Raw genomic sequence first — 27,996 nt, 5'->3', positions numbered from 1 at the left:
GCTGCAAAGTTGGACTGAAGACTGCAAGTTCCAAGCATGTTTTTGACTTGAATTAAGCAGACAATTAATAAAATAAACCCCGCAGCAAATCCTCTGGCAGCAATAATCAAACACAGCGCTATAACAATCTTAACTGCTACAACGCTATCAAGAACAACTTCAAAAATGGGTGAAGGCTCTTGTATATTGAAAACTTCTCTTGTTTCCTGAAGTTTGGCAACTGATGCAATGAAAGGTACTCACTTAATAAAACTGGAGAAGAAATGGAAGGTTTAGTAGCTATTGTTCATCAGCTATTGTTTCTGTGGTCCTAGTACAAGATGTTGACAGCTTCCAGAAAACTGACTTGGCTTTGTTTTTCAGGAGCCTTGTTTCAAATAAGGATTTGCTACTAGAATAGTTCATCACCTACTCTGCAAAGGCATTGCGTTCCCATGGCCTAACTCCTAGTCCGGGCAGAGGGACCTGAGTGTCGGTCAGTGTGCAAGGACCCAGGTACACTGCATTCCTTACTGCCATTTAGTGTAACCTTACTACATTTAGTGAAGGCCAACTTAGTCTATCCCTGCATGACCCACATCTTTAGAAGTTACCTGCTCCTAAACACCTGGTTTTAAGAATCATGCTCTAGAAGCCTTGTCTTGAGTCCTTTGTTAATTTTTTTTTGTCTGTGTGAGTATGCATATGTTCTCTTTGGAAATCCACTTGTACGGAGATGGACAAAGATAAGCTTTGTGTGTCACTTTGTGCAGCCTAGCGATTGGTGTTTGTAAAGATAAGTGAATGTGACTGAAATCCAGTGATAGATGGGAAAGGAACGGTCAAATTTAGGTACAAGTCAAATTGTAAGGTGTTATGGGTGTGCACTGTGCTTTTTCCTCCTATAAATACTTTGAAAGAACTGAAAACATTTTCTTGCTTAATATTGATACTGTATTGGAAGATACTTGCGTGCAATCTTGAGGAAAAGCATAAGCTATGAAGTTTGGACCTGCATTTGTAACAAGTAACAACACAAGTTTGCAATGGAGTTCTGACCTTGTTATATAGGCCTGGGCTTTTCCCTTACAACTTGCAGAGCCTGTAGGTCACCTTTCTTTGTTTTTTGACAAACTCCAAATGTGTTTGCAGATCACAACTGTGAGAGTTGTTGTACCCTGTCTTGGCGAATGGGCTCTCATAAACTTGTGGCTACAAAGGCAGGTAGAAGTATGAACATCTGTGTCAGATGCTGTACCAGGAGGTGATAGGATCAGCTAGACACTAGGAGCAGTGGTCTACAAACACTACACTCCAGGTTAGAGAGGGTATATGGGATGCGGAGATTGTTGACAATTTTCTGGTTGAATCCTGAGCGTGTTGGAGGGATGCTGTCCCAAGCTGGGATCTGGGGACTGGTGCTGCATGAGTAGAGCCTTAGACCCCTGATAAGAGTGGTAGTGAGTGTAGCATATTTTGCAATCTTATCTAAAGATTAATATGGCTCATGCACTACTATTTTTCAAATGGAATTTTTCTGAAAGCAAGTTGAAATGACCTTTGTTTTCCAGAATCGTTGAAGATAATCCAGAGAATCGTTTAGAATCAAATAGAAGCAGCTACTGTATGACATAATGTAGATCCTGGCTTTCTGGCAACTTAGGAAAACCATAGGAACAGTAACAAAACCACCGCAGTCATTACAAATAAGGGGCCTTTTTACAGGCTTTAAAATGGGAACAGTCTTGTTAGTGTCCTTGTTAGTACTTAAAAGAAAAATTAGATCGTCTAGTGAATGCAGAGAGTTTTAGGCCAATTAAACTTCTTAATTAACCGACCCTAAGAAAGAAGAGAAACCAAACCTTGCCCTGGAGTCTTCTTCAGCCTTTCCCTTCAAAAAGGCTTCTGGTGGCCGCCTGCCTCAGGAGGTATGTTTAGGACAGCAGCATTTCATCAGTACTGACTTTCTTATGAAGAAAGAGCTGCTGTCCCAACAAAGGAGCAGAGTAATTTGTCAAGAATCTTTTGTAAATGCTAATATCTTCTCAGGAGTTTTCCGTCCTAACATTAATTTAGGATTGTTATGAATAAAGTGGTTTATGTTTCCTTGGCAGGAGTCTTGGAAACTGGATGCCTTTACAGGAGAAAAGGTGAAGACCATGCTTGGCTGATTGAACACTGATGAACCGACATCACCTTTGTCTCCAAATGTAAAAGAAAATGACATTTCCTGCCATGACTTCTAGTAAGTGGTGATTGCAGGCTTTGCCAGGCTTTGGAGACATGGTGCATATCTGAGCTTCTTTTCCAAAAAAGACACTGTCAATTTTTGCCTCTGTGCAAGACAAGATGTGGTTGCTTTTGTGATACCACTTCAGGCTCTTTCAAATCAGAGGAACATCATTCAGCTTACTCAGAGGGGTCACAGGCCCTTTTTGGAGCTTAAGGGCTCTGTTCTCAAGGCCTTGTGTGCTATTGTGTGTCGTCAATTTAACAGACCTGGTAACCTTTAGCCAAGAATTTTGTTGCTGCAAAATACAAGCTGGACCTGTAACCCAAGCTGAATGTACTCTTGAGTGCTGAGAAATGTGGTGGTTCTTCTCAAGCAATGGTTGCCATGCGTGCTTAACTGTCTAAGAGCAAAGACACAAATACATCCTTCCTGTGGCTACTGATCTAGCTAGGCAGGTCAGACCATGTTTTGCTCAGGAGGCAGATGGGGACAGGCTTTGATCCCCAACTGCCTGTTGTTCCATCAGAGGATTAACAATACTTTATGATTAAGAAAGAATGCCTGGCAGGTAAATGAACCAGAGACTCATGGAATAGTCAATGGAGGACACCTAGGGAAGATGAGAACAAAGCAGTCAGAGTACGGTGCTTCCTCAGAGTGGTTTCTAAACCTACCGTGGTTTGACTCAGGAAATCTGTGGATCACAAAGGTGTAATCATCATATTTAACATCTTAATGGGGATTTTTCATCCAGAAAAGTGATTAAACCTTTTAAATGTGCAAAGTATTTGACATTTTACATATTTTGCAGCAAGGAGACCCGTACCTTACCTGTATATCATATGACAGAGTATCTCCTTGTGCTCGTTTTAAACCTGCTGTTCTTATTTGAAGTCCCCTTAGAAGAAACAGTGAACAGTCTTTTCCTGTTTACTCTCACAATTCCACACATTACTCTCTAGATATCTGTTGCCTCTCTGTGCACCTTTTTCAGGTTGCAGAATCCTGGTGCCTTTAGACATCCCATGCACAGACACTCTTTGGTTCCTTTGGACAGTTGTGCTGCCTATTTTGGGACATTTTACAGTTCCTCTCTATCTGCTTTGAGATAGGAAATGGACCAGAACTTCATGCAGTATTTAGGATACAGGCATAATGTGGATTCATTGTGATATGTGTGCCCCCTTTTTTTTTGTTTCTCTGTTCTCTTTGCAGATAATTTCTATCATTTTTCTCTGGTTTTGATTGCTACTGAGTTGATATTCTCGTAGGAGTTTCTGCCTCAGTCTTATTCCTGAAAAGCGTAACCAGCTCAACACCTGTCATTTTGTAGGTAAGGCTAGGACTTGTTTTCTCTGTATGTGTCACTTTATACTTATCAGATTCTCATCTGTTTTATTAGTCTCTCAATGTTGTGAGATGCTTTTGGAGTTCATTGTGCTTAGTTTTTCTTTCTACTGCCACGAGTATGCAGTTATTGTGGGATGATTGTCACCTTGCTAATTATCTCTTTTTGGTTTTTTTGCATACCATTTATGAATATAACGAATAGCAGAGATTCCTGTGAGTTTGTGAACTGGCTTCACTAAAAATCATTATCATTTTTCTTTTCTCTTTTAACTGTTTTTCCCATCTTAAGCCTTCGTATCCCATGGGAGCTCAGCTTTTTTAAGAAGCCTTTGTAAGACAACGTCCTGTTTAATTTCTGTAGGAAATACAAGTAGACAATATCAATCAGACTTGCCTCATGGACCAGCTGTTGACTTGCTCAGGAATTGAGGTAGGTTTTCAAGGCAGGACTTTGATTTACAAAAGCTATGATGGTTCTACCCCATATAACATATTTTATATGAATACTTGCTACTTTTATTACTTAGTTGCCTGCGCTAATTTGGTCACTTTGTAGATCACGCTACACTGTAAAGGGTTCCCCATGCTTGTTTTACAACTTTTTTTTTTTTTAAAGATTTCCCCTAGTTTTCTGGCAATAAAGTAGTGTTGGGTAAGAGGCTGCATACCATCATCAGTCACTTAATTTTTCCATCCTTCACCCTGGTTGAGTGCTATCTGTTCTTGGTTGTTTCTTGCTGTTAGCTTTTCCAACCAGTCTCTTCTGATACTTCATTTCTAAGAAAAATTATCTAGTTGGTTCTTGTGTGCCTCTGTCTAACAGTGTGTGTGCAGTTTATGCGCTTAATTTTATAATACTTCACACTTTTCAGCTTTTCTGAAAAAGGCTTTTTTTGTTCCCAATGTTTGTTTTAACCTTATGTTCACCTTTGGGCTTTCTGAAGGTTTTCATTTAATAAGCAGGATGCGTTTATTCTGAGGCTAACGTGATGTCTTGAAATAGTTTTTATGTCTCCGGAAAACATGTATAATTCTTTTAAGGTTCTTCCTTTAGGTATGTGGATTTTACTGCAGTTATGTGGTCCCTGTCTTCAAAATTGAATGTGGCAGTAGCTGATTTTCTGGCTTTGGTCTCCCTGTAGAAATTTGAAACAGGTGCTGATACTGTTCAGGTAGGTGGCAGAAATATTTTAAAGCAATTGTGTGTACTAGTCAGGTCTGAATCAAGAATTGCTTCCCATCTTGTGGGCTTCCTGGCTGTCTATTCCTGAAACAATTGCTCACAGCATGCAGAAAGCTGGTATTATCTGACTGACAGTGTAAAGATTTCACATTTTACTTGAGAGTAATTGGAAATAATTGTTAATAATTGTTCCCTGTCATTTTCATTATCTTCCTGCCACCACATTTCCTTTATGCCTGTTTGCACATGTCCTTGTTAAAGGTGAAGTATTCTGGGTCTGTGCCATCATTATCTTTTTTCAGATAATTCTGTGAAACATAGGAAGCGTTATTTTTGCTTTCTGCCTCTGCATTCTGTTCACATCAGACTTTTTTTTTAAACTTCTGTTTTGTTTGCTATTGATTTTTGTCATCTTCTGATGTATTCTTTACTTAAGAATGCAGTGTCTACCATAGGATTCAGAACAATGCATCCCCTGTGCACCAGGCTGCTTTCTCCTACTTGTCAATTTAAAATTCCTGTATGATCTTCCTGTTGTGAAGTGCAGATGTTGTTTACCTGCTAATCTTTTTCTACTCTAGAGGCTTCCCCAGTCCCTGATGAATCTGCACCTCTCGTCCTTACTCTGTTGCTTTAGCCATGCATTGAGACTTTGCCTCCCCACCAGCCGTTATGGGGGTCCTAGTCTTTGGCATCCTAGTTGGCATCCTGCATTCTGCCTCCATAATCTCTCTCCTTCCCTTTCTTGTACTTAATACCCACATGGACCACAATGCCTGCCAACTGCCCAATATTTCCCGACTTGTCCAGGCTTCTCTTGAAGTTTCATGGCTGCACCAGCAGGCACATCAGTACACACTCTCTGCAATCGTGAGCCAAACCTGTTAAGTACCTGGTAACTGAATCACTGGTGGCTATTGCTTGTTCCTTCCTTCCAGCTGGAGTTCCTGCTGCAAGGAAGCATTGTCTGTATGAGAACATACACCATCACCTTGTGCGGAGGGAGGACCGCTGGCCAGGATTATTACATCCCTCACCAGTTTGGTGCCTTCCTGCCATAAAACTAGGCCTGGAAAAGCTTTTCTGTGCTCTGAAAGCCTCTTCGGTTTAACCTTTCCACTTGAGCAGCAATGGGTTGTTTTGCTTGCAGGTGAGACTGTTCAGAGACTGCCATGAAGCCTCCATGTCATGTGTTCTTCCATCTGTGCCATGATAGTAAGCAGGAAGGGCTCCATCTCTGAGGATTGTGGGCTGCCTGAAATGAATACATATTCACACCACCTACAGCTACACCTGGGTCACGTAATCATGGGACACTTGATACTTTACCCTCAGAAATTTTCACCCTCTAGCTAGTTTCTGTCTGCATTTCTCTTGCACATCTAGACTGGCTCAATAGAAGTCTACTTTTATGGCATGGAAATGCAGCTTCCAGTTAAAATATTGAGATGTAATTACATGATGTATTATTAGTAACTGTATTTGTTGTCTTTCATAATAAATTATCCTGTGACCTGGACTGAATTGAAATTATGAGAAGCTGAGGTTTATCTTTAGACTATATTTCAGCCAAAAGAAGCTGCCGTTCCCAGGAAGGCTGTGTTCCTGTTAGCTGGCTATGGACTTGGTATAAGGTGAAAGGAAGAGCTCCAGCCACATAAGAAGTATTTGGAGCAGCATGTTTCTTGGCTGGTGATCCCTGAGTTATGGAGGGGTCAAATGAAGCATATTCAGGTGTCGGGGAAGAATCCCTACATGTTAGAAACTTCACTGCAAAGAGGCTATCTGCCACACAGACACCTCTCTTGTTCTTATGTTCTGTCCCCTTTATTTGCCTTCTGGAACAAATCTATGCATAAGGCTATGTGGACATATATTTTTGAGTATGTTTACTGGAAATGAGAAAACGTAAAAATTGAAAAAAGGATTGAGAAAACATTGAGAAATACTACATTAGGGTAGTTTGGGCTTGTGATAATTGACTTCCAAATTAACTTGCCATAGCTAGCACAATGAGAAATGCTTATGTAGAAAACCTGAAAATATTTATATCACAAATGTTTGTGACCTAGAAGAATTTTTCCAGGACAGAAGTATCTGTGGCTAGGTGGTCACAATCAAAATTAACATCTAAGAAGTTAAGGAAGAATCACAAACTTGTCCCAGTAGTAACAGTTACACTCAAGTTCTTATCTGGCCAAATGGCACCTTTCAAGGAAGTTCAAGGGAGTTGAGGCACATGCCGCTGAACCTTCATCAACTTACGTCAGCTCCACCTCTAACCAGGGACTGAACACTGTCTCTCTAGAATATGCAAATTTTCTGTGTTGATCCTGCCCATAATTTCTGATTTGTTTTTAATTCTGCCAAAGAAGGAAATAAACTCTGCGTCCTTGCAAAATTTTCGTGGCTCTTCTGATTTGGGGTGTTGCAGGGTGTGTAGTTAATGCTCTGAAAAGGCTTTGGGATTCCTGGATGAAAGGTGTGATGAAAGAAGTGTACTGTTATTGTTTTAGGGGAGGAATCATGCTAGTGGGTAAGCCTCTGTCACTGAGACTTGCTGGACTTGTTTGTTCTGACTTGCCTATGACTCCTTTCTTTCCTAATTCAGGTGATAAAGCCTCAAGTCTATGCTGAGATGCTGCACAGTGTGTTTAGTAGTTCAGGACGGTGCATCTCCCAGACAGAAGAACATACTGCTGACCTCTCGTTGGTGTCCAGAGGTGAGTGCCACAGCCATCAGACTTGCTACTTGGTAGTTTGGGCAGCGTGGTTATATAATGTGTGGATTTATAGGGCAATTTCAGGGCTTTGACTGAGGCAGGGGTGGAGAATGAATGGCACTAGCTCTGAGCTTACATCTGATTTGAGCTGCCTTCTATGCATCAGTAATCCTTCTGATCCTTACCCTTTTCTCTTCACCCAAAATGCGTTTGTTTTCCAAGAATTCCCTGGCTTCTCTAACCGGGTGGTATGGGGATAAGCCAAGGTGGTCTGTGGCCACAGAGGGTTTTAGGGGGCAGGTGAGAGTCCTCTCTCTGTGTTCTAACTCTGATCTGCCTTTCTTGCTGCTGAAGTTAGTGTTGCAGTCACAATTGCTGAACTAGCAGCATGGTACGAGATGATAAGCAGGATAAAGTTATAAAAATATCTTCTTGTGCTCCTGTTTATTTTAGTAGGCTTTGTATGCTGCCAGTAAAGTGTTAATCTGTGCAGAATCAGCTTGGAAACGCACCAAATCTGGTACCAAACCATTTCACCCACCCTACCTTGGAATGAAAAACAAGACATAAAAAAACATGGAGATTATAATTGCTTGTCTAGTATCTCACTTCTGGAGTAGATTTCCACCTATTAATGAGGGAGAAGAGCAGGCAGGCAAAGCCTTTTTCAAAGGCTGGAAAGGAGAGACCTGCTATGTTCTGGGACCGATGAACTAACAGAATAAGGTACTAGTTTGTGATCAGCGTAGATGATGATGTAGAAGTTGCTGAGCCTTGTTCTAAACCGTGTTCAGTGGCCAGGTACTTCATCTCCCGTACTCTAGAATGGTCTCTCACACCTTCACGCAAGTTGTCAAGTTCTTATGTTGTGAGTAGCCTTCCTAATTCTCCTAAAGCTTGTTACAGAACAGGGGAGTCTTTCCAAGATGTTTTCTGTGACAAACAACTGTGGAAAAACGTGTTCTTAATCAAGTTTATTTCAGTTGTTGGCCCTAGTTATCTCCCACAGGTTATTGAACTAGTATGGTAGGCCAGCAAAGAACTCACAACCACCAAAAAGCTGTATGCAAAATGGGTGAGAGAAAGGAACCAGAAGTGTTTTGTGCTGATTGCAAAGGTGATTAAATAATTGAGGAAGCCTTTGTGAACAGCATTCGAGCATTCTGGACATTGTTAACTCAGACCTTATCAGTAATTTATCCCAAAGGCTGAATGCTGCGCTTGAATCTTGCTGCAAATCACAAGAGCAGTCTTGGAAGCTATTGTCTTTGCTTAGCTGAAGCGTGCTTCTGGGAAGCAGCAAGGGCCTCGGTAGAGTTGTGGATAGTTAAGGGGAGGGGCTCAGTTAGTGTGTGGCAAATATATTAGTGATACTTTATCTGACTGCAGAGGGGTGGCATGCAGCACCTACTGTCTTTGTGGGATGTTTGAGGGTGTGGGGAGATCAGGCTGATTCAGCATGACGCATAGAAGAACACACACATTGTTTCCCTCAGCAGATCCCTTCAATATCTGGAAGTCTACCATTGTATCAGAACTGCTTTAGGAGATGTCAAACATTGAGTGAGTGACACTGGTAAGCAAGCACTAGCTGCTTTTATTTCAATGCCTGGAGTAGTAGGGGAATGTTGTCCCATCCTCTTAAAAGTGTGTGTTGTGGGTATGCCACAAGAGCAGAGGAGAAGGATGAGGTTGGTGTGATTGCTCATAGCAGAGGTGGGAATGGAATTAACGTGTCTTGCTTGCGTGGCCGTGTACTTTTGCTACTGGACTCCTGGGGTTAACTAGACATGCTCCAATTACTGCCATTCCCAAACATCCTGCCAAGGAAGAACGCTTCAGGGACATAGTTTCACATTGCACTCACCAGGCCAGCAGATTAGTTTGTTCAGTTGTCTTGTGAAAGGTCCCATTTCTGTGAAGAGTGATTGTGGGGCTATGCCTGAATCCTAAAATGGAAAACCGGGAGCGACTTTAAGCATAGAGAGACCCTCATCAGCGTGTTTGCAGGCCATGTTCTGCTCTTGGCTGTTCTGGGAGTATTGCAATGGCACTGAGCAGTGGTTGGACTGAAGTTATTATAGGAAGAAAGCAGCAGATCAGATAGCAAAATTGAAGAGTTTGCATGTTTTCTTCTGCACAGAACTTGGCAAAACACTTCCAGTAAATACTACTAAAAACATGCCATGGTTCAGATCCATTTGAAAGCAGATATAGGTAAGGGGTGCTATGAGGGCTTAGCTTAAGAAGTCAGAAAAAGTCAAGGGCAGATTCCTAAAACAAAACAGGGAAGGGGTTCCCTGCTTACCTTTTCCTAGAACAGGGGTGGTAGTTTCAACTCCTTTCCCTGTCTGAACAGCCATTTTCCATTTAACAAAGATCAGTTTCCTGGTATCAGTGTTACCGAGGCTATTGGTAACATGCAGTAGCTCAACTAGAAGAGATGGAAAAGTTCAATATAGTGAATCAAATTCTGCCAGGCAGACCTGGAAGCTGGAATGAGTGTAGTAACCTTTTAGGGAGTTTGGTACACAGTGAGAGAAGAGGGACAGCTTATCACCTGTGTATTGTGCTTGTCTTTACTTTTGGATAAATGTTCTAAATTGGAAGGTAAGGGGTTCATTTTGGGCTGATCAGAAATCCAACCAGAAATGCTATCAGTTCTCTGCTTGGTTTCATAAGGAAGACCAGACAATCTTGACTCCATTAAAATTTCAATACAATTCTTTCTGATGTGCCAATAACTATTAATGTAGCTTTATTTCTTCCTACGTTTCACTTATTTTTAAAATATCCTGCTTCAAGGCTTGACATATATGCATAAACACACCTTTGTGTGTAAAACGGCTATGTTTATATTGAATTAAGTTATTTCCAAAATAGTTTATTTGGATTATTTTTTTTTTGGCATGGAATAACTTTTTAGTCATTGAAATGCTTTCTTTGGCACGGAGCCAAGGTGTGTAAACCGAGACTAATAGTTCCCATTACCAGTCCAAAATGAACCATGATAGGAATTTCAGATGCTACAGTCACTGGATCATCTTGGGCTCCTTGGGAATTAAGCATGTTTTAAATGAGAATGTTGATTGCTGGAGGAGGTCTGATGTTCATTCGACGTCTTGCCAAGATAAGCAGGTTTGTACTGAACTAAAAGATCTAGGGTTTGAAAGTTCTTGCTTATTTCCTGCAGACCAGAAGCTGCCAGATAGAGACTGTGAGGAGGTGGTTTTCAGAGCAGGGAGGACTCAGCCTTCCAGGTCTCCAAGTGGAGAGTGACTTGATTTCCTAAGGCTTACTTTTGAGGAACGAAGGTCATTCTCATCCTTTCACAAGGGTGGGTGCTCTGTTGGAGGATGAGTATATTGGTGTTACCTGAATTCCCCTGATAACCCTCCAGAGAGTGAAGTGTTGGTTACTGTAGTTTGGGCTGTAAAAAAAAATAAAAATAATAATAACAATAATCAGCATGTGGTATAAGGAAAAGATTCATTTATAGGCTAAGGTAATCAGATAATCTCTGTCTCTCTGCATTCATCAGCACCACAGAAGAATCAATGTTTCTCTGGCCAAGGGAGTGTTGCTGGGTGGAGCAGAGTTTTCTTGGTGAGTGAAGCGTGAAGACCATACAGAAACCTGATTGCTGAACAGGGGGATCCACCTCCACTGAGCTATTTAACTATAGAGATAGCTGTCCAAGGCTCAAGAATCCCTGTCAGGTGGTTATTCTGGTAAAGCATGACGATCCTGCACCTCCTGGCATGGTAGCAAAAAGGCTAGGGGAGTGAAGGAGCTAGTTGGAGATGGAACTTGTGTGATTATTACTGACTGAATAGAGTGGACGTAACCTGAACAAGAACTGTCATCTTAAACATCCTAGTTGGCCTCAGCAGAGTCAGGCTCAAAGCCAGACCTGCTTGTGAGTGCTTTTGTTTTTTGCATACAGTCCCTAACATAGTAGAGTCTAGGACTAGAATTCCTGGGCACTACTGGAAACACACATTGCTCTAATACAAGTAGTACATGCTTGGTGTTGCCTACACTCAGGCTTTTCTTCAAAGAGCGATGGATAACTACTCCTGGGACAAATAAGGCCACCTGTTCTTTTTTTTTTTTTTTCCCCCCGGCCCTTCTGCACAGCTGATGACTAGCATGTCTGCTGTTGAAGTGGACAGAAAAGATGGGGGCTGCTGAGCTAGGTCCTGCACTTGGGTGACATAGCTGAAGGATGTATACTGGCAACTGTGCACTGTGGGAGGTGGTGAGACTTGGCCCTTGCACTGCACAAGAGATTTTTCTTGTCCTGGTACTCACCGTAGCCAGATGGAGGTCAAGAGCATCCTGCTAAAGAGAGGAAACTGGTTTGGGTTTGAAGAGGCAGACTTCAGTCTGTATATCCCATACACAGAGTAATAACCTGTATGGGTATAGAAATATAAGCAAGTGCTTCCTTAAAACTGTTTTCTTACATCCTTTTACTAAAATCAGTATCAGAATTGAAGAAGGCTTTCTATTTTTCATCTTCAATGTTTTCATTTCCCCCAGCACTGTAGCAGTTAGGGTATCTGTTTCTCCTTCGCAAATCTCTGTGACCTCTAGAGAGCAGGCAGGTCTGAAATGTTGGGGAAGGGGGTCTGTGCTGGCAGGGTTTGATGTGTATCCAGTATTTGCATGAAAAAAAGAGACTGAAATTCCAGATAGTGCTCTGCCTGTCAGAGCACGAGTCCCATGGGCAGCAAGACATTCATTTCTCTAGTCTGACTCTTAAGCTTTTGAATCTTAATCGTAAGGCCCCATCTTGAGGAAATCTATATACAGGTCAAAAAAAGCATTGGTTAAGAAATAAGAATACTGTTGCATCAGTCTCTGCAGAGTCAGCCATATGCTGTTGAAGCTGTGCTTCATGCTCTCTATGCCAAGAGCAGCGGAAGGACATTGTGCCGATTGCTGTTTGAGTGGAAGCCCACTGGGATGGGAACAGCTGAAGCACAAGGAACCAGACAAGCCTGTCAGCAGGGGCTTGGACTGGAGAACAAAAGCTCACCAGTGCAGAGAGCAAGGTTGGATGCCAAAGCAGCATCTTGAAAGCACAAGAGGTGACTAGGTGAGGAGGAGGCGTATTATTACCATAACAGCCAAGAGTCTTGCCACCCAGGGCACTGGCCATGAGGTAAGCTGCAGTCTCACCAGCTGGGTCTGAAAGACCATGAGCTGTGAGATGAGGATGAAACTGCAGGGAAACTGCAACGTGTTGAACTGAGGCAGGGCTATCCCAGAGGTATTTCATTTTCATCTGAATTTCTATATCCGTTACACCCTTGGTTTAGAGGGTGGCATATACAGTGAAGGTCTAGATGGCCTGAAGTCAAGGTCTTGGTGAAACCAGTTCAGTCCTAGTGACTGAATACTATAAGCCACTGCAACTTGTGGTTCCCAAAGAAAATAATCTTGACCAGCCTAGACAGGCTGCTCCCATCTGCTCTACAGTCGGCTTTGCAGAGACCTGCCATCAGGGAACTGAGATGGGCTAGTGGGGAGACAGCTAGCCTTGCAGAAAAGCCTTGCAGAAAACACCACCGGCTGGAGAGCATAAAAACTTTCCTGCCTCCCTTCTTAAGCAATGGACTGGGATGCCTGCCAGCCCTCACTAGATAAACCAAGGTTTTGGGTGACGAGATTAAACTGTGAGTTGCTTCCAACTACCCTCTCATTTACTTAACACTCCCTCACTGTGTGCAGCCCCCTCAGCTGCTTCTTCTCTGTCTCTGTCCTTCCCCCCCCTCCCCGCCTCATTTTCCTGGTTTATGTTTCCTGCCGTCTCTTCCTCATAGTTTTGCTCAACTTTCTTACCCTTGAGGCAGAGTGTATAAACCCACTCGCTCTCCCACTGCTTCACTATCTTTGATGTCATGGATTTGTGCATCACAGCTTTACCTTCACTGCTGGTCTGTCCCCTGAGCTCATCTTAGGCCACTGGCAGCCTTTGCTATCATCCCACTCTGCTTGCTCATATCTATGTTCACTGTGCTGTCTTTCTTGCCGCCCCACAGCCAGAAAACCTGCAAAGCATCGCTCTCTCTGCCTACCTGCTGCTTCCTGCTCCTGTCTTCTCAAATGTTGTTCACAAACGATTGTGCCAAAGGCCTGAAAAGGGGGAGAACAGCATTTAGGATGTCTGGCACACAGCAAACGCAAACATGGTTTAATGGGCATGATGCAGAATGGTGACTAGTCAGCTGAGAGCCTCCACCCCAGAGCTGGCTGCTGCCATTTGTCACTCCAGGCGCCTTTGAGGGATTATCCCACATGTTCTTCTGACACCTTGTACTAAAGCCAGCCATGATGTAGAGACCTGGTGCGTGTCATGACAGCAGTTACTACATAGTGCCCTGTAGAATTACTAGGGATCTGAAATAATTGCACTTAAGGCTTTGCATCATCCTACAACAAAGCTACTGAGGATATGCGCAAAAATGTAGTTTTCCTAATGTTCTCTTGCCTAATGCTGTGCAAGAGGAAATAAATGGGAGGGAAAGGCTTACTGTGCATTTGTTCACGTGAGTTAGGCTCCCAACCCTCTCACGGGTCTGCTGTCTATAAGACTGGGTCTTCTTGCTGTGTGTTGACACGTTAGTAGCTATTTCTCTCCTCTCTGACAGGCTGTCTGGCAGAAGGCATGATGTTCTTACAATATATGCATGCTTTTGCTGCAAAGAAACCCAAACCCAGCAGAAGACCAGTAAATGTTACTACTCATACCAATGAAAAATAACTCAAAGCTGTGTGTTTTATAGCATCTCTGATAGCCTAGAGTGCAGAAGGTACCTCCTCAGTTATGAACTGTTACATTCAAGTTCAGTTTAAATACCTGTGGGCAGCCAGCTGCACTTGAAATCTGTGTAATACTTCTTGACGGGAAATTGTCTCTACTGACCATGCCTGCGCTACTTGAGGCTTTTCTCAGCTGTGCATGTGAGGTAGTGGAGGCAAGCTGGAACACAGGAGATTCTGACTAAATACAAGGAAAAAGGCTTTTGCAATGAGGGTGGTCAGAGACTGCACAAGAATCCCTGAGAGATCTCTGTCCTTGGAGATAGTGAACACTTGACAAAGGCTGGGGTAACCTGCTCTAGTGGAACATGGTCTGAGCATATCCAAACCCCTAGGGTTTGGAGGCCTTTCCAACCTACCTCATTCTGTGAGTTAGTGTCAGTGAGCTGAGTTAAGCTGCACCAGATACAGTTTTGCTCAGGGTGTGTTATTGTGTTTCTAACAGTTGAATTTATCCATGTTTTCTTCTCCACTGCAGATATTGACTCGGATGGACACAGCAGTGAAGCGTATGGAGCCATGGAAGATAGCAGTCATCGTTGTGTCAGTAATAGCTGGTCTGGCCATTGTCATTGGCTTGATTACATATTTTTTATGCCATTGTAAGTGCATCACGTTGTTGTTGTTGTAACGAGACTTTTGAGGTATCTGTTGTGTTTCACTTGCTACTGTGGTCCTGCCTGGTGATTCAGGTGTGAAATTTACCCCAGGTATAGAATCTGCATGAGAACTTACTAGACCCTGTGAAAGTCCTGTATTGATTAGAAACCCCCCAAGAATACTTAAAATATTACTTACCTGAAGTGGGGATTTAAATTTTGTCTGTACTTCAGTTTGCCTTGCCCTGCTGTCTCCCCTGGTATCCACAGTTAACCAATTACTATGGTCTTGAGTGTAAACCAGAAGTGTCTCGTTAAGGCACTCAAGCTATGCATAGTAAGCTTGGTCTTGAACAGGGTTTTTGCAGAAACTGAACCTGGCATCTCTGGCTGAGGATATTCCAGAATGAGAAAGGACAGAGGTTTGGGCTTTCTGGAGTCCTGGTTGCCAAGGATCTGGTTTCAGTGGTACTTGAATGATGCCACTCTATTCCCAGTTTCTGACATACTGATGTGAGGGGTTTTGAAGTGTATTTCGGCTGGGACAGAGCTAGCTGTGTTGCTGTCTCAGGTCACTGAGAGTCAGTGAGGCCTTGGTTTATGTTAGGGTACTAGAAAGAGTAGTCTCAGAGCTGCAGCTTATTTTTGCAGTTAGCTTTTTGCGAACTCTGCATTATAGGGCCCTTCTCTGCCATTCACTTGAGAGCCAGATTTTAAACTTAACCCGAATGCTGAATGGGTGCAAACAGCTCTAGGCCACCTGCCTTTGTGGGGCAGGGACATGCCAGAAGGCATCTAAGCTGATTAGAAGAAGATGGTCCTCAGAAGTTTATTAGTGGATGTAATTTAAAGCTGCTTGGTGTAGTTGTCAGGGTGGAAGTGAGCCCCCAGCTGGTCCATGGAGCAACAAGGTGGCCTAGATCCCCCTTTCCTCATAGTGCTGCCCAGGGCTTGGTCACAGCCAAAGCCCGGCAGTGTTACTTGTGCCATGTTCTGTGTGGAGCTGTGCTTGTCTGAATTGTATTGAAGAAAATGAGCAACTTTTCCTTTTTCTCCCCTCTGCAGATCAGAACAGATACTACAATGCAGCTTTCCTTATCACCAACATCCAGTATGACACTCGGTACGAAAGGCAAACCACAGAAGAATTCAGATACCTGAGCCAAGAGATTGAAAACATGGTAAACTAAGATGTTTCTCTGTTACTGCCTGACCTATGGTGAAGAGTCCTTCGTTTGTGTGATTGGAAATTAGACTCAGAGGTGATTGTGCCTCATGCTTATGTGGCTGGATTATACTGGGCTATTCCCAGGGCAAAGAGTAGGAGGATGAGGAAAGGAACGAGATTAAACACTGGAAAAGCTGACTCTGCCACTCACCTGTGTTTAGCAGGGTAGTTGAGACTATCCTGCCTGCTATTGCCAACAGAGAAACCAGCAATGACATTAAGTTTTAAATGCTTGAGAAAAAGGGTAGATTGCTTGGGTAGAAAAACTTTATTGGAAGATCAGCCTGTGTCCTGCATATTGCTCTCAGCATCGTGGTATCTGCATGCCTTGCAATTTTTTCTATGGTGAGAGTCTCTCCAGACTCTTTAGAGGTAGGTTGTTGGTGTTTTTGCTGCTTGGGGTGGATGGGGAAAAACAGCACAATGTGATCAAGGCTCAGATCATCACAGTGTTAAGTGTTTAGTTCTCTTGGAAATAATCAGGAATTAGATGCCTAACTCCTGCTGGGAACTTCATGGTTTTCCCACAGTTGCACAGGACTTGCATAGAGGGCAGTGAATGGCCCTGTGCACTCCCACCCCAAATCAGGTGGGGGTTGTAAATAGTTGTGGACATATTCAGTGCAGGGATAGCATCTGACTGATAGAGGATGTTCTGTGCTGGTTGCTGTACCCTAGCAGCTCAAGGGCTATTTCTTATTGAAGCCTAGAGCTGGGCAGTAGAATTGCAGTCCATTCCCATTAAATAAGGGGGCGTACTGTGGGAATCAGTAATTGAAAAAGTTCAACTGTCTAGCAGAGGAACAGTTTAACCTCAGCATGATTCAATGTCCCAGAGGGCATACAGGGTATAAACTAGAGCTGTGTGAGGCTGTTTGTCCAACACTCGCTACTGGCAGGGGGACTGTGTTGCTTGGCACTGATTGCCTTTTAACAAAGATGGAAGACAGAGTGGTACAGAAGAGAGACTAAAATAACTTCAAAGATGCACAAAGCACAGCACCGTGAGGAAGCTTTAAATGGAGAAAATAGCAAAAGTCCAGATAACTTATTTAAACCAGAAAGCTGGGACCGCATGCCTTTCTGGGTGCTGTTCAGTGTGTTGGTTCAGGGCAGATTCACTCTAGATTGTAGAATCATGGAGTCAATCGCTTTGTCCCCATTGCTTCCTGTTCTGTCACAGGACACCACTGAAAAGAATATGGCTCAGTCGTCTTTACAACCTCTCTAGTCATCTTCCAGTCATCTTTATATCCCCCCCAGTCATTTCTGGACTCTAGCATTCAACAGGGAGTGTTAAATTCCTTGTTGTTGTCTCTGCAGTCAGGAAGAAGGAATCATACAAGTACTTCTCCGCTCCACTGCAAGCTTGTCAGCAAGCTTTAAAACCTTGCTGTAGTGGCAAAGATGCCTTGTTGACTGTGTGCGAACAGATGGTAAGCACACATGCTGTCTGTTCCAGCAAGCCTGTAGTTGAAAAGGCACCCAGAGAGCAGGAGAGACAGCAAAATTTGTCAAGACGGCAAGATTTGGCAAGTCAGCTGTTTATTTTGGTTCTGCAACCTCCAATGGAAATTTAGTAGTAACTTTGGTGTAGAGGTGGGGATCTGAAAGCAGCTTTTTGTGCTTTGGAGACTCATGAGACTCTTAGTTTGAGAAACGTGCACATATCACGGGTCTATTTTAACACATTATTTTCCTTTAACAGATGTCTACAGTATTTAAGAAGTCCATTCTAAGTCAAAGGTACATCAGATCCCATGTTATCAGTCTAAGGTAAGTAACGCGAAGGTCAGGAACAAACAGAAGTGTAATGAAGATCCTTTCTTCCTACCCCTTGGCAGTAGGGAATGTGCCTGGTTGATTTTGCTTGGTTTATGCCAGCTGGATGACTAAGTCTTGGCTGCTTGTTGCTCTCCATCAGGGTTCAAAACACTGGTGAGGGCTTAATCTGCTTAGAAGTCAGCAAAGAAGAGAAAATTGGCCTTATACTTTGGCAAGTTGATTACCTGAACACCAGCTGTTTGTGGCTGTGATGCAGTAAGTGAATTGTTAGGTGATCCCAGCCTTCACTGCTAGTTAAGGGCTTGAGAGATCCAGTCAGCTCTTTATTCCATATCGTTCTTCTGGTGGAAGTTCAGGCTGGTGTTTACTCCTCTGTGTGGTGTACACCAAGAGGTGACTGTTCTCCCTCCTCTCAGAAAAGAACTGAAGGAATAAATTCCACTGTGAGATGCCTGGATAGAGAGAGAAGAAAGGAGGCAAAAGGGACATACAGATATGAAGATCCTGTGAGAGCTTTTAAGTCTTTCTTCTCCGTGCAATAGTTATGTGTTGCTCTCAGTGATAAGAACCATCACTTCCATCACACAATTTGGGTTTCAAATAGTTAAATTTCTATAAGGCCTAAGTCTGCTGTGGAATATCTTTTCCTTTATGGCAAAGAATGCCACACTTCCTGCAAATATTCTTTTCCACAGCACTTTGGGGATCGCTAGATGGTTGTTTCCTTAAGTTGTTCACATTTTTCTCTGCTACTGGTTTCTTCCACAAGCCTCCCATGCTGTATATCAATTGAAATTACAGGATTTGGGAGCTAGACTTAAGCAATCCCTTAATGCCTTTTAGGCTGACCAAACAGTGCACTGCTTTTAAACTGTTTCACTAGAGTGAGTACACAAGAGAGTACCTTCTGTTGTGTAAATGTGCACTGGTTCAGCTTAGCTGCATCTCTGCTCTCTTTGCCTCTAGGTTTCTGTTGATTTTCCTTTAGACTGTTAGTCTTAAGTATCATGCTTCGTAGTTTGTATTGATAATAAGTGATCATGCCTTGTTCTGATAACAAACTATTGAGATTTTTGTCTCTAGATCCAATGAAGCTAACTCGCCCGTAAATGGACAAGTGACTTAAATGGAAAGAAATGCCAGAAGACCTTTTAAATTTCTGTGGATCTGAGCTAGGTCTTATAAATGGATGTTAGGAATGGCTTGTTAGGTATCTGTGGAATGGTTTTAACTCTTGTACTGTTTCTACTGCTGTGTTCTGTTGATGGAGCTGCATAGAGACTAAGGGCAGTATTCCTTCCTCTCCTTGCAGAAGATTCCCTCTGATTGTTGTTATAGCATGAACCAGGCCTTTTGCTGTCTGCTGACGTGTGTCGTCATCTTCCTTTGCTTGTGCACAGCTATGCTATTCGTTCTACACATCTGTGCAGACCAAACCTGTTTTTGTATAAGGAAGGCAGACAGTGCAAGCAGGACTAAGAGGCTTAGTGGGCAAAGAGAATGACACCACTTTGTTTATGTTGGTTTGCAGCCCAGATCCTGGCGGAGTGCTTGTATCTGTTGCTCTGGTATTTAAATTTGCCTCAGCTGATAGTACGGCAACAAGCTGGAGTCGTGTCAACAGTGTGTTACGCAGAAGGCTGAAAACAAGCTCAACGTCATTGAATATTGACCAGTCTACTATAACTGTCACAGGCAAGTGCCTTAGGTTTGTGTTTTTAGTGTGGAATTTGTTTCTCATACTTTGCTGTTTTCAGTGTAATGAGCTTCACTTTACTACACAAATACGTGCAATTGCTGTTTTCTTCTTTTCCCTTCTCAAAATTGTCTTAGTGGCTGACAGCCCAGGAACTTGAAAGTAGTAGTAGCATGAAGAGAGCTAAAGCAGACTGACACCCATTTTTAATGAGTGTGAGCTCTGCTCTGTGTGTCAGAAGTTGTGTGTGTGACCTAGCTCTGAATGTGATTGGCCAACCTAATCCATCAAAAAAGAGGCCCAACTTTGCGATCTGGGTTCACAGATTACTCTGCTAAGATGCACAGTGAATTGGTGAGGAACCTGTATCACAAGGTACTTAAATGTGGAGTCCTCAAGCTCTTAAAAATAAAAGTCTGAGATGGTTCCCTTCTCCATCATCTGCCATTTCCTTTGCTTATTTCACAGGTCGCTGTAGCAAGTGTTCATAACCAAACCCTATGGTTCCCTGGGCAGTCAGTAATCCTCTCCCATGAATCTGTCATTGGTTACTACCAGAACCTGGCAGAGGGAGTTTTTGTAGGGAAGAAATCAGTAATGTTACAGTCAATCTCAGCACTGAGGATTTGTGACCACCTTGCCTTACTGAATGTGAACCTACGCATACAGGTTTGTGTATCAAGCATAGCCCTCAGCACATGTAGATGTTACTTGGACCTATTTAGTCATCTCCTGCTTTTTTAAACTTTGAGCTAAGGCACAAAAGATGCATCCTTTGGCCTTGCGCTTTCAGTGAGGATCGTAAGCTTAACTGAACCTCTTCAATAGAGCAAATTACTTATTTTGCCATAGTGTCACTACAAGCAGCAAGGCAAACCATTTCATATGTTTACTAGGTAGAGAGAGGAGGCAGTCTGTCCTAGATCACATAGCAATATGAGGCATGCTTACTATATTGTTTGTTTTTCATTTCAGAGTTGAATGAGGACAAGGGAGATACCCTTTTAAACAACTGTAAGTACAAATGCTTTACAGAAATCATCAAGGGACATGGTGCTTACATGTTCAGTGTTTACATGCTTTTTATACTTGAGATACAAGTTGAAAAATAACTTCTTAAAGCTATTAGGATAGTAGATAATTCACGAGCCAGGTAAGACTTGAGTCTTGCTGGCTCTAGAGTATCTGCAGAGTTAGACATTCCAACTTGGTGGTGGTGGGAAGCACTTGCATTAGTGTTGACTGTGTGAAGTAGATGAGTTGCTGTCAGTGAGTTTTGCATGAGGACTGCAGTTGCTATGAGCTGAGAATTGAGCTGGATGGGAGACTGCCACTTGCTAAAACAAGCAAGACAGGAAAAACCCAGCATTACAGTGTTGTCCAGGTTGCATCTTCCAAGCATACCATACATGGAGTCTTAAAGCTAGGGCTTTCTTTTAAGCAATTTCTGAAAGTGATCATGCCGGATCCTTTCTTCTAGAAGACAATCTGCTGCCTGCAGAGCCCCTGTTCAGTCCTTTGCTTCACTGTACATGCATGTACATTCCTGTCTCTGCCCTGAGCTGTTAAGCCATTGTCCCTACAGGCTATAGCAGCTAATGGCATCCTGCTGGCAAAGAGAAATAGCTCTTAGACTGCTCACGAATTCATCTTTCCTTTCTTCTCTTGACACTTTGCTTGTCTAGCAGTATTTGTCTGTAAGAGAAGGATTGTTGTCTTATACCCTGCACAGAGGTCATGTCCATGGCCTTGCAGGAGTCAGAGGTGGTGCCAGAGTAGTGCCAAACACAGGGCTGGAAGTGAGCTGTCTGTGGAAATGAGCGATCTGGTCAGCTGTCACCATGTCTAGCAGCTGCGTGTCCTCACTCCTTCCAATACATCCTCCATCTCGCCCTCTCCTCCCTGTGAAAGTTTGGCAATAGATGTTCTTAAGGCTCAGGAGCTAAAAGCTTGCAGTCTTCAGGGAAAGGCCAGAGGATGGGAGAGGGAGAAAACCTGTTCACAGCGAGAACAAGGCAGTGACACAGCCCTGAAGAAGGGAAGGATTGTTTGGGTTTGACTTTTTGGCTGAGTGATATATGACTGTGCTGTTGGCACAGTGGCTGTAAGTAAATCGTTGGAGGAAGAAGATTTTTTTTTTTTTTTTTTTTTTTTGCTGTTGTTGTCAAAGCTGAACTGCAGGTGACCTGACAAAATCCTTTTCTTATTTCCTTGGTTTATGGGTGGTTGTTTTTTTGTTGCTGAACTTCTCTAGCAATTCTGTGACACTTAAATCTATACTGATTGTGTTGTTATTTCCTTTGCTATGCAGGTGGGGTTTTACAAATAATGAAATATTGCCCCCAGCGTTTGAGTTCACAAGTGATGCGTAGTGTCTGTCTTCTGCATATTTTGGTGTCGGTGTGTGTATTGAAGCTTAAAGCTGTCCTGGTCTGGCAGTTGTTTATATAGGGATTCATCAGTATTTTCTCACTCAGTTTTTAAGTGTTTTTGGTGTTCTTTAATGTACAATAACAAGAGAGGGATAGCCTCTTTAGATGAAACTCAGATGTCATTATTATAAAAGCTAATGGTTAATTACCAGTGCATGTGTATGTCTTTGTGCCTAATAATGTCTGTGGGTGTGGGCCTGTATGCACATACATGCCAACAAGCATATCCCTCTGTACAACTCTAGACAAGTAAGAAACAAAGTGAGGTTCACAGAGAGGCAGTATTTTTTAGTTAGGCAAACAGTTACAGCTGGAGAAAATAGTCTCCCTGATATATAGCCTTCGTGGAAGTTCACATGGCCTTGTGTCTGACAACTGGTTTAATGAAGAAGTGGTAGTTTTTCTACCAACCTTCATTTAACCCCATACCTATCCCGAGATGCTTGTGACCACAGAACCTGGCTTCCCTGCTATTGAAGGCACTGTTTTAGGTGAGGGTTGTCTCTTAACATCCCTTCCCTCTTGTTCCTGTGTCAGCAGCCACATGGGCCTGCCCAAAGCAAGACCCTGTTGTCCATCAATCAGCTAAACCAGAGCTGCCTTTTTTTTCCTTTTTTTTTTTTTTTTTTTTTTTTCTGGCAGTCTGTGGAATACGAAGGGATACATTCTCCTTCTCAGGAGTGGAAAGAATAATTGGCGGGCAGCGTGCACAGGATGGGGAATGGCCATGGCAGGCTAGTATTCAGCTCGATGGGACCCATCGCTGTGGTGCATCGGTGATCAGTAATACATGGCTAGTGACTGCAGCCCACTGCTTTAGAGGGTAAGTCATCAGCACCTTTCTGATCCTATAGGCCCTATGACTTCTGAGTGCTCTGACAGGTCTTCTCTGATCTTTCAAGGCCCACTAACGTCTATACCTGCTGAAAGATACCTGTTTCTTCTTTGTTCCTTGGACAAACCTGGCCACATTACATTTTGGTTAAATGGAAAGCTGTGTTCTTGTTAGGATCTTCTGTATGGCTGAGACCTAGTCTCAAATGTCTTTCAGAGCAAAAGAGCCTCGGAGGTGGACAGCCAGCTTTGGAATTTTGCTGAGACCTCCGAAACAGAAAAAATACGTACGAAGAATTATCGTTCATGAAAAATACAGTGAATTTCTCCTCGATCACGAGTATGATGTGGCTGTTGTGGAACTTGCCTCCCCAATTGAGTTCACGAATGATGTACACAGTGTCTGTCTTCCTGAAGCATCTCATGTATTCCGGGATAATGCTTCTTGTTTTGTCACAGGCTGGGGAGCTTTGGAGAACGATGGTGAGTGTCTGTTGTCTTCTTGTGCTGTCACACGTGTATCTGACAAGGCTGATGTTAGTTTTATGGGTTTTGTTTGGTTTGGATTTCTGAGACTTTGTGTTTAATAAGTGAATTTGCTAAGAGTGCACTGGTGGACTTGGCTTGCTTTTTTGTTGTTGCTTTTGAGTGGTGGCTTGGAATATGGAAAAAAGCAGCAGGTTAGCCTTATAGGAAAAAGAGCAGCTTTTTTTGTTGCTGCATGTATTGTGATGGTTGAAGGTGCTCAGTTTTTCATTCTTACTTGCCCAGTGTTCTGGGTTTAGCTCTGACATGAATTTTTACCTTTCAGCTTTGCCTGTCATACTAGTTGATGAAACCTTGTGATAGATCTCTCTCTTTGGTGCTAATTCAGGCTTCAGTTCATCAAATAACTTGAATGAGCTTCTGAGCGATTGAGCTATAAGCTGTGTTTTATGGTAGATTCTTGGGGTGATTGTCTGGAGTTGCATTGCAGTTAACCAAATGGGTCTTTCCATGGACATCAAGGACACACCTTGTAGCCAACAGTTGAATTGAACACTGAAACGTGTACAAAAATCTCTTTTCCCGTTATGTGAAACAGCATCTGGTGAGAATGAAAGATGGAGAAGGGTCATGCTTGGGATGAGCGAGTGAAGGACTTCAGGGGAAATAATAACTTTCTTCTTCTTTAGACATTGTCTGAGTAGCTCCCTTTGCTGCCTGCAACGGCAGGAAAGCTATAGAAAAACCTGACTACTAATCCTTGTGTGTGTTTTAGGTTGCATACACTGTCTGCAAATTCTAATACCACTTTTCCTTCTAGGCTATAGTGTTAATCAACTTCGACAAGCAGAAGTGAAAATTATAAGCACTAGAATTTGCAATAGGAGGGAAGTGTATGGTGGAGCAGTAACACCTGGAATGTTGTGTGCTGGATACTTAGAGGGACAGGTGGATGCTTGCCAGGTAAGCCTTGTCTTAAGTAATAGTAGAAAGGAAGGACATGGGGTGGGAAGTGATGTTTCCTAGAAATAAGAAATAATCAAGGTCCTCCAAAGCATGTTTTTTGTTTATGGGGTTCAAGATCTTTACAGATGTAAATTAAGAACTTCATTGCTCCTGGGCTGCAGTCTGCACTTACGTGTTTAGCTTTTATATATAATGAAGATGTGAGGGTGTAGAATGGGATAGACTATTAGATACTGGCTGTCAGCTTCCGTCTTCTCAAGAAGTCATGCGGAGGTTAAACATAGCTGTGGTCTGGAGACAAACATCTGTCAGTTGTAACAGAACAATGTGATGCTCACTTCATTAGTGAACACTGTTTTCTTTATGTTCCTGCCTACTGATGTTTTTCTCCTTAGGGTGACTCTGGTGGGCCACTGGTGCATGCAAACTCCAGAGGAATCTGGTATCTCGTGGGAATAGTGAGCTGGGGAGATGACTGTGGCAAGCCAAATAAACCAGGAGTATACACACGAGTGACTTATTATCGAGACTGGATCGCTTCCCAAACGGGCATCTGAAACCTGCAGTGGCTTAAGTTTTGTGGGCTGTGTGTAAGGCTATTCCTCTGACACATTCTGCTCTGTGGTTACCCTCTAAACAGCTGCTGGCTTGGCTTGTGGTGATATATCAAGTGCCAGCAAGCTCAGAGTAGTCTAGGACTTGAAATTGGTTTGGCCTACCTCCAGAAAGGAACGGACTCAATTCATGTGACAGAGCTGTTTGTTCACAAAGTATTCTGTCAAAGGGGCAAAGGCTTTGGTTTATGTGCAACATGCTGACCCTCTTCTTTGTGTCCAAATGTCTTGGCCACCACTTTTGTAACCAGGCAAAGCATCTGAGCCTAAACAATTATTTATCAGCATCCAAGAGAATTCATAACTAAAATATTGCCCATCTGTTTGCTGCATGTTCCCAAGGCCCCTCCTATCTGTAGACCAGCTGTAACTGAGCCTGTGACTCCAAGGCTGCTGCGCTTCTGAATACTCCTTGAGCTCTTTTCCTGCAATGTTCCAGGGAGTATACTGTAATAATGAACAGAAGATGGCTTAGAGATATTCCAGTTCCTAGTATCATGTCAGCTACCTAGGTGAATTGAGAAGTTTTCTTTGCTGTGTTATCCTGAAGAAGTGATTGTTGAGAGACATCAACTTCTGTCCACGTTCTCTGAACAAGTGTGTCCACGCTTTGTATGAACTGTACCTACCACAGCATTTGCCATGAGTGATTGCTGGATTTGAGACTGAAAACCACTTTGTATTCATGCCATTCTGTTGCCATATCAGAATATTTGGCTGAATGAATTTTCATTTTAAAACTTTCCAGATTGTATTGTTTTTAATAAAAGTCCTTGGCTTTTTGTGTAGGATGGAGCTTTGTAACAATCTTGGTATGACCGTTGCCAAAAACAATCTCCAAAAACTGCTTGTTCTCACAAATGGTGTTCTCAGGTCTTCTTAAGTTAACCTATATATCTTCAGCTGCATCCTGGGGGGTGAAAAAAAACACATCATCATTGTCATGGTGGAAATGTGTGTCTGCTTCAGAACAGAGAACTTCAGACTGACCCAGAAATCCATGTAAAGATCTTTCCCCTGTCAGGAGTTAAGAGGTGCCCGTGTCTTGTTGCTAGTCCATAGCTAGCCCATCTGATCTCACAAACTTTCTACTTTCTTTGCCTTTGTTTTCAGGAGCCCATGTTTCCCAAACTCGTACACCCCAGCAGTGGAACATGCCTATCCCTGGTGAGGATGCTTTCCTTAACATGTTTGCAGACTCTTTCCAACGCCGTGTGGTTGCTCATTCTGACAACGCTGAATGGTGTGGTCTTAATTGTTAGATATATGAGCCACTCGCTCTTTTTCCTTGGTGGTCAGAAGAGAAAGAACTTGTCAAAGGAAATACCAGCCACACTGCTGAGACCCGGAGCTGATCCAGTGTAGCAAACAGGCAGGAATTTTATGCCAGGCTAGAAAAGGTGAGCAAAGCAGGAGGCTTTCAGCATCCTCACAGTTAGACCATTTGGGGAAAGACTGATTATAGTCTTAGGATCAAAGTGTTGTCCAAACTGAGTACGAGTCTGTTAATATCATCAGTGGTAGTTCAGGGGTAATGCAGCTTGCTGCAAACCCTACCCAGCAGAGCATCAAGTTAACAGAAGTATTTTTATTGCACATCCTATGATTTAGGTGCCTGCAAGTGCAGCGAACCATGCTTTGCTGGATCTTCACTGGAGCTATGGGGTGTCTGGAGGACCAGAAAAGGTTTGCATGAAGAACAAGGGTCTGAAGCTGTTATTCTACTTCTGTGAACATCATGAAGGCCTGGTGTTTAAAATGTGCTCTCAGGGAACTTTTCTTGTGGAATACTGTGAGCTCCAGAAACAAAACCTTAGTGGTTTAAGTTTTAGGTAGGGAATAAAAAGTATTAAGCTGGTTCCATAGGTCTGAGCCTGACAAATCTCACTTTAATCCCGTAAACAGAACATGGATTTGAAGTATATTACCTGTAAAGGAAGCTTAAATACAATACATGGTAAATGTATCAGATTAGGTTTTTTCCTGGTAACAATTGTCTTACCAGGACAGTAAGTAAAATTCAAGCGTTTTTGAAAAAGAAACATTATTAAAAGATGCCATGAGTTTCTAATTCCCAAAGCACTTCAGGCTTCGGTTTTCAAAGGGCACATTTTTTTTCCCTATCCTGCCAAATTTCATTGTAGTTCAGGAACAGAATATTTTTAGGTCTGCAAATCCCAGATATTTCACTGGTTTCCAGAAACAGGTAAGTAGATGTCCAAAAGATTTCTTCTGAATATGTGAACTTTCTAGTTGCACTTGTTTTGGGTACAAAATCAGAAACCCTTAAGCATTTTGATCTGTGCAAAGGGCTGCTGTAAATGTAACTCTCCAAAGTAGCGCACACAAAGCTGAAAAAGTGAACTCATTTTTTGCTGAAGGAGCTTCCAATTCTGAGCATGTGTCTGGAGGGATCTAGTGCATGGCTGACCTTAATGCCAAGTGCCAGTGCAGCCAGGAGTGGGACTTCAGAGGACCAGACACCTACACAGTGTGTGTTTTTCATGATAGCAGCAGGAACAAGTCTTCTGGCGTTGTTTCTCTTGCTTGGAAGCAATGTAGTTTCCATGCTCTGAGGCCTCTTAGTGATGCAAAGCAGTATAAATGGGGACTGTCAATGAGATCACTTCAAAGAACACTCCATCCACGGGCATACTGGTGCAGATGGACCTGATGGATCTGAATCTCTTTCTTATGGCAAAACTACACTGATGTCAGCATCGTCTAGCTTTTCTTGAGAGAAATTGTGGAAACCTGAAGCAATGTATGCAGCAAAAATGTTGTTTGGTTTAGGTGGCCTGGCAGACTTGTATTTTTTCTAAGCTGGTCTCACCTATTTCTAAAGCTGCAAGCTTTGCCTGCTCTCAACCATGTTTTCAAAGGAATTGTGACCACCACTGAAGGCAGAATGGGATGCATCTAACCATAAATTGTGCATGACACACAGGAATGTAATTTATATGTCAATCTAATAAAAAAAACTGTTAAAAATTGTCTTCTGTTCTATGTACTTGTTAATTTCCTGTGTCATGGTAAACAACTGCCAGCTGGGGACTG

The 27,996-nt window shown here is 42.8% G+C and overlaps 1 protein-coding gene across 1 annotated transcript; it reads left to right on the top strand.

Moving 5' to 3' along the window:
• Positions 1-381: 381 nt before the first annotated feature.
• On the top strand, positions 382-25,607 carry LOC118247859 (transmembrane protease serine 11E-like). The gene is made up of 15 exons (XM_035546218.2): positions 382-495; positions 2,094-2,224; positions 3,428-3,545; positions 3,852-3,992; positions 4,617-4,734; positions 7,357-7,468; positions 14,778-14,901; positions 15,964-16,079; positions 17,835-17,902; positions 19,443-19,606; positions 20,583-20,621; positions 22,682-22,862; positions 23,091-23,356; positions 24,180-24,322; positions 24,721-25,607. Exons 6-15 carry the CDS (start codon positions 7,376-7,378, stop codon positions 24,880-24,882), a joined length of 1,356 nt encoding a protein of 451 aa, XP_035402111.1. The 5' UTR covers positions 382-495; positions 2,094-2,224; positions 3,428-3,545; positions 3,852-3,992; positions 4,617-4,734; positions 7,357-7,375; the 3' UTR covers positions 24,883-25,607.
• The last annotated feature ends 2,389 nt before the right edge of the window (positions 25,608-27,996 follow it).

This window comes from Cygnus atratus, chromosome 4 (genome assembly GCF_013377495.2).
Source record: "Cygnus atratus isolate AKBS03 ecotype Queensland, Australia chromosome 4, CAtr_DNAZoo_HiC_assembly, whole genome shotgun sequence".
Lineage (NCBI taxonomy): Eukaryota > Metazoa > Chordata > Aves > Anseriformes > Anatidae > Cygnus > Cygnus atratus.
This window is presented reverse-complemented; position numbering and strand designations above follow the sequence as displayed.

Excerpts from the sequence above, each read along its gene's own strand:
- LOC118247859 (XM_035546218.2), top strand. The coding sequence starts at position 7,376 with ATGCTGAGATGCTGCACAGTGTGTTTAGTAGTTCAGGACGGTGCATCT. Across the intron at positions 7,469-14,777 it reads CCTCTCGTTGGTGTCCAGAG|ATATTGACTCGGATGGACAC; the intron begins GTGAGTGCCACA and ends TCTCCACTGCAG. Across the intron at positions 23,357-24,179 it reads GGGAGCTTTGGAGAACGATG|GCTATAGTGTTAATCAACTT; the intron begins GTGAGTGTCTGT and ends TTTTCCTTCTAG.